This window comes from Sporothrix schenckii, assembly GCF_000961545.1.
Source record: "Sporothrix schenckii 1099-18 chromosome Unknown Cont41, whole genome shotgun sequence".
NCBI lineage: Eukaryota > Fungi > Ascomycota > Sordariomycetes > Ophiostomatales > Ophiostomataceae > Sporothrix > Sporothrix schenckii.
Window position 1 is genome coordinate 222,620 of NW_015971142.1, and position 6,000 is coordinate 228,619.

The following is a 6,000-nucleotide window of genomic DNA, read 5'->3' on the forward strand; positions in this document are numbered from 1 at the left end:
CGTCAAGGTAAGTCACTGTTGAGCGTAATGCAGGCCTGTTGGTCCATGGGGGCGCAAACATGCCAGTTACAGGCGACACGTTAACTTTTCAAATATGGTGTTGCAGGATAATGAATATTTACAAGAAGATACTCAAAGGCAGCACAATACGACGTACGTACTCCGTGCATAACATAGTCGCAGAACGTTCTCCCGCCTGCTGCTAAAATTACGACTTGATCCTTAGCGGGTTGTCCCTGGCGCCGTTCACAGGCCTGACCCCACACCGTCGCATATTTGCACCAGAACAACACACCGCTCCGGAGGCGTGTTTTTAACGGCATCTTAGACATCCCCAGCCTCAAAGACACAAGTTTATCTCAAGCCTCTAAGATATTGAAACGCCACAAAATCGGTGATGTCCATCCCACTCCAGGCTGCTTATGTTACATCATACAATGTACAATGCCTTCCCATTATGTTTCTGTTTCGCTGTCACGCTTCTGATCACTCACCGACAAATGGCTCGCCTGCAGTGGACTGAATAATAGCCAGTGTTGGTCTGGGGCGGCGCCTCCTGTACCCCGAACCAACAAGGCACAGATGCGCAAGGGACCCTTTGTTCTGGCAAATGGGGAACGCAGAACGCAGTACTACCTCCACTAGACGTTGCTGTTTTCTTTCCTTTTTCCCACATCGGGCCTCAAGTTGTTTTCTTTTTCCTCGTTTTCTAAAACTCGCCTTCAGCTGGAAGTGAGACGTTTCCACCTGATTGCGGGCTAAGGCTGAGTGAGGCTCCGGTTCGGACAGCATGCACTGGCTCTTACGCGGGATAGCCGAGAAAAACTAAATGTCGATATGGAAGACGTTTCCTGATGCTCAGCCCCCGTGGGAGTGGCACCAAAACAAGCGAGATTTCGCATCGTGGACCTGATAATGAGATGTGTCCGAGACCGACCAGGAATAGATGCACATAGGGGACAAGCCCCGAATCTAACCTGTTGCTGCAATGTTTTGCCAAGAGATCTCGAAATATCCACGACTTAATGGTCCTTATCCATTACGTGTTCTGTCGCTTTTCTTACTACTTCATTCATTCTGGCCCTCTCATTTTCAATGTTGCTCCCAAGCCTCACTTTACAACACCGCTTCTTTAGTCCACCACTGTTCCCCTCTTTTCACTTGAGAGCAATGTGACCCTGTGTCCATTTTTGGTCCGCTGCAGGAGATTCAACGTGAAGAGTCGCCCAGACGATACTCTAAAGTAGAAAATTGCCTGGCGGCCGTGGAGAAAGAAAGAAACAGGGTCCAGCACGGCGTTAATTACAGAACAGGTCTGTTGTTTGACGTTTAGGTCATGCTAGGTCAACTGTGGATCGAAGCATCCCATTGTCACAATAGCGCTAACAAAATGTGTTGGTTCGCCTGTGTGCTGTGAACATATGGAAGCATGTAGATTCACATCTCCATTCTCAAATGGTTTGCCCGTGTGTCCTATTTTGTCCCCGTCCTTCCCGTTGAAACCTTGGGCTGTCTGCAAGATTCTGTCCTCAGGATCGACAAAGATTGTAGAGGGTGTGTAAAAACTCAAGGCTTGCAACCCTACCCAACGAAGGTCCAGGAAACTCATGTGGTGTGATAAGGATGGAGAGGAGGGGAAAAGTGGATGGAAGGCTGGCTAGGCGATGTTGGTAAATATTTGGAAGGCTTTGCGTAAAATGGGAGCTGGGCGAGAAAGAAAGGGGATCGAAGTACGGATGCAGAAGCATGGCCAGGTGACCGTTAGTTTTCTCACAAAGACATTTTGGCCCCAGGTTGCCTTGCCAGAGCGGCGGAGGAAAATGTGTCTCGTCCGCCTGTGGCAGACCGCAGACCGCGTCTTCAAAATATGGCACTATTCTTATTATTCTATTTTCTTTGTTTATGCACACTCAGTTTGTTGTTTCATACGTGTAAAAAAGAAAAAGGAAATCTCCCGATACAATATGTATGCTAGAACCAAAAAAGGGACGGGGACAAAGCATGAAAGCAGAAGTTCCTGATAAAAAAGAAAAGGGTAAGAAAAGGAAAGTATGCAGAGGAAATGAAAGCAAATCGGAAACAAGCACGCCGTAGTCCGGCAGGAGTAGAGCGGTGAAAGAAAGTCGACGTTCCCGACAACATGGCCTCAATACGACGCAGGAAGCGGACGCACAGCTGCAAGATTGAGTGGGCGAAATGGAAAGAAGAGAAAAGAATACCTCGTCGAAGGCACCGTAAGGCGTACGAGTTGCAAGACTTTCCGTGGGTGACAAATCGCTGGGGCCCATGTCTATTGATCGCTTTAGGTTTGAAATAGACGAGCAAGAAGAGAATAGGAGATGTTGATGAAAGAAGAAGAAAAGGGGAAAAGAAAAAGGAGTACATTTTGTACTAATTTCCAAATTTCGGTATTGTTTTACACCTCATTTTCTTGGAAATAAAAAACCGAAAGAGAAAGGTACGCATGGACCCCGTACGACGTATGACATTTGTAGAAAATAAGAGTTGTCCGGATGTGCAAAAACTCGAGCTGAAGATGTGGCTTGCAAGGCAACGCAGTAATCCGTGGAAACCATCACGTACATATGCACTCTGTATGTCGCGGTGAGTTGTGCGTCTCAAAAAGTAACCATACCTGTTAGCTCATTGCCTGCCGCAGAACAGACAAGCTGCCGAATCATAAAGACAGACTCAATGGGTTAACTCTTGTTCCACCAATAATTCAGCTACAAATAATTTGGAGGCGGCATGGATTTTACTGAATATTTTCCCTTTTTGTCATGCGTTGCGGGCTTTCTCGATTACCGAACTTTGTTACACCAGGCAAATCAAACGATGCCAGGTCGTATTGCGTGTTCATTTGGTGTTCTAGATATCCAGTTCAGGTGGTGCCGACACTGCCATATGTATGCCACCCACATTTCTCAACCAGAAATATGCAATGTGCCATTCAGCCGCAAATCACGACTGCTGGCACCAATGTACAGGCGGAACACTCCCCGGCGAATCCGCCACTGTTGTGCCTCGACGTCCCACACGCTCAGATCGCGTCGTGTCAGTGCAAAAGTCACGTCGGACGTCTCACCCGGCGACAGCGGACCGACACGGCGGAAGCCGCGTAGCTGGCGGACGGGCGAGTCGCCTCCAGCGGCTGTCTGCGTCGCCGGATCGTCTCCATTTGCGCCCGGCACACCAACGTATAGCTGGACGACTTCGGTGCCAGCTACTCGGCCAGTGTTGGTTACGCTGCACTTGACCTCGGCTATGGTGTCCCAGAGGCTCGGATGGCCGCCCTGAACAACCGGTACTGACGGATCAGGGAATTTGGATGGCGTTCCAGTAGATACCAATTCAGCGGACAGAGAACGGCTATACGAGAAAGTCGTGTACGAGAGGCCAAAGCCAAAGGAAAAGCGTGGCACGAGGCCCTTGTGGTCAAATGCACGGTAATCGATATACAAGCCCTCGTCATAGTTGTCTTCGGGAAAGTAATCGGTCGAGTAGGACGAGTTCAGCAGGTCACCGTAGTCGGCCTCGCGGCGGGCAACGGTATAGGGGAGGCGGCCTGACGGGTTAACGTCTCCGTAGAGAATGTCGGTCAGACTATGGCCCGACTCCTGGCCCGGAAGACCGGCAAACAGGACGGCAGTCACGTTGACATGATCAATCCAGGCGTCCACGACGCGGATGCCGGCCGAGTGGACAACAACAATGGTATTGGCGCACATGCTCGCGACATTGTTGACGAGGTTATCGCTGAAGGCGTCGCTCAAACTTGGTCGGTCGAAGCTCTCGGACGCGTAGGCATTGATGAACACGAGGCAGGTGTCAGCGTTGGCGTACGCAACCGCGGGCTTTTCGGAGAAGAAGTCCCACCGCAGAATGCCGCCGTCTTGCACAACGCGCTCCTGGAGAGCCTGGAACGGCGACACAACGTACGGAGGCGATGTTCCGCCCGAGCCACCGCCGGTGATGAGCGTGCCGTTCAGCGTGTTCCAACCAAAGTTGACCTCGTAGCCGCCACCGAAGCGGGACGGGTTGTCCCATGGGTCTGCCTTGAGGGCGGCATCGTAACCATAGACACAGAGGAAACGCGGCCGCTGCAACGGGAGCGTATTGTTGACATTTTTGACCAGCACGGTGCCCGCCGCACCGATCATGCGGATCAAGGATGCGTGGTCAGCCTGGACATCGACGATTGCGTGTCGCTGCGTGCTTGTCGGGTAGATTGCCGGCGGTGAGGGGAACGCTGCGCCGCCCGTGTCCGTCTCGCCGACGTAGTGCCAGGCCGCCAGCAGCCGCGTGGCCATGTCATCGATACGCTCGACCGCGACAGAGCCGTTGTTGACGGCCGCCAGCAGCAATCCGTCGCCCCAGTAGCCCTTGCTGTCTGGCATGGCAACGTCCAGGCCGGCGAGCGCCGACGCCACGCCCGAGTGCTGTGCGTCCCAGTCGCTTATAACAAAGCCCTCAAAGCCGAGTTCTGTCTTGAGGATGCCGTTCAAGAGCTTTGAGTTTTGGCTTGCATACGAGTGATTGGCCCGCTGGTACGAGCACATGATGGACGCGGCGCCGGCCCGCAGCGCGTTCATAAACGGAAACACGTAGAGCTCGTGCAGCGCACGGTCATCCACATTGGAGCTGATGCCCTCGCCGACCACATGATCGCCGCGCTGCCGCTCTGCGTCCCGGCGACGAAACTCCTGTTCGTTGAGCAGAAAGTGCTTCGGCGTGGCGATGACTCCGGCCGACTGCATGCCGCGTGTGACGGCACCGACGGCAATTCCAGACAGGTAGGGGTCGTTACCGAGTCCTTCCCAGTTGCGGCCACCGCGGGCAATGCGGCCAAGAGGGCCAGACACAGGGCCAAGGGCCGCATGGACGCCTTTCCCGTAAAACTCCTGGCCGACGGCCTCGCCGTAGCGATACATGAGGTCGGCATCAAAGGTGGCGGCCACGTGGATGCCAGCCGGAAAGCCCGATACGAACTCCTGGCCACGGACGCCAGTTGGTGCATCCGAGAAGCAGAACGAAGGCAGGCCTAGACGTGGGATGGGCAATGAGTTGCCGGCACACGGTCCGGGATGGCCGTGGGTGAGGTTGACCTTTTCCTCCAGCGTCAACTGCTCGACCAGGGATCTAGCCTGCTGGTAGGCCCTAGCCCAGCGTGAATCGGTGGTGCCATTCCCTTGGGCTATGCGTTGTATGGAGTGGTCAGTCTATGCTTGTGCTTATGGAGGTTTTCATGTTGAGATATGGACTTACGTGATGGATAGACCGGTGGACTTAGTCCATAGTATGGTACTTCCGACGGCGGTGAAGCACCGCTTATGCTGCCTCTAGCACGACAGCCTCCTGAAAAGAAGAGCACCACGTATGAAAAGGGTGAGATCTTCATGACATGCAAACCGACAGACTTGGAAGAGATGAAGAGCAGGCCCAATACTGCGACAACAAACGTGCAAACAAGCCAAAGGATCACGCGTGCCGTAAATCCACGTCTCTGTCTTCCTAAATATGACTGGCCTTCCCTCCGAAAATGTCTGCCGCCCTTCTCCCCAGAAAGAAGATGCGATGTCTCTGTACCATCCGCGGCTTGGCGGTGTGGTTTGCAGGATGTTCCTGGTGAGCCTGCCATGGCGGCGGCGGTAATTTGTTTCCTTCTAGATTAATTCGGTAGTGTTTTCGAATGAAGGACATTCTCGAAAAAGCCAGGGCGGGTCACCTAAATGGCTGAGGGAAGAGACGGGACGGCATGACGCTGAACGGCTGTTTGTTTGGCGATGACTTTGCTCTTTATTAAGTTGTAGGATGCGGATGTTGGATGCGGCCGGTAGAATTCCGGTAGTTCTCAGTGGTCCTGTCCGACCGCTGAGCCAATGAAACGGCCTCTGTGGCGCCGGCTTTAGCGGGGGAAGCGGCTGCAGTTCCCCGGCACTGATTCCTGTCAGCTCACCTCTTGGAAGTGGGCATACTCTGCACCGATAGTTCTTTCCCTTT

The 6,000-nt window shown here is 53.1% G+C and overlaps 1 protein-coding gene across 1 annotated transcript; it reads right to left on the minus strand.

Moving 5' to 3' along the window:
* Nucleotides 1–2,924: 2,924 nt before the first annotated feature.
* SPSK_07030 (beta-glucosidase) lies at nt 2,925–5,638 on the minus strand (the record flags this gene model as incomplete). The annotated part of the gene is made up of 2 exons (XM_016733700.1): nt 2,925–5,194; nt 5,266–5,638. The coding sequence occupies 2 exons, from the start codon at nt 5,636–5,638 to the stop codon at nt 2,925–2,927; spliced, it is 2,643 nt and encodes an 880-aa protein (XP_016590368.1).
* Between the last annotated feature and the right edge of the window lie 362 nt (nt 5,639–6,000).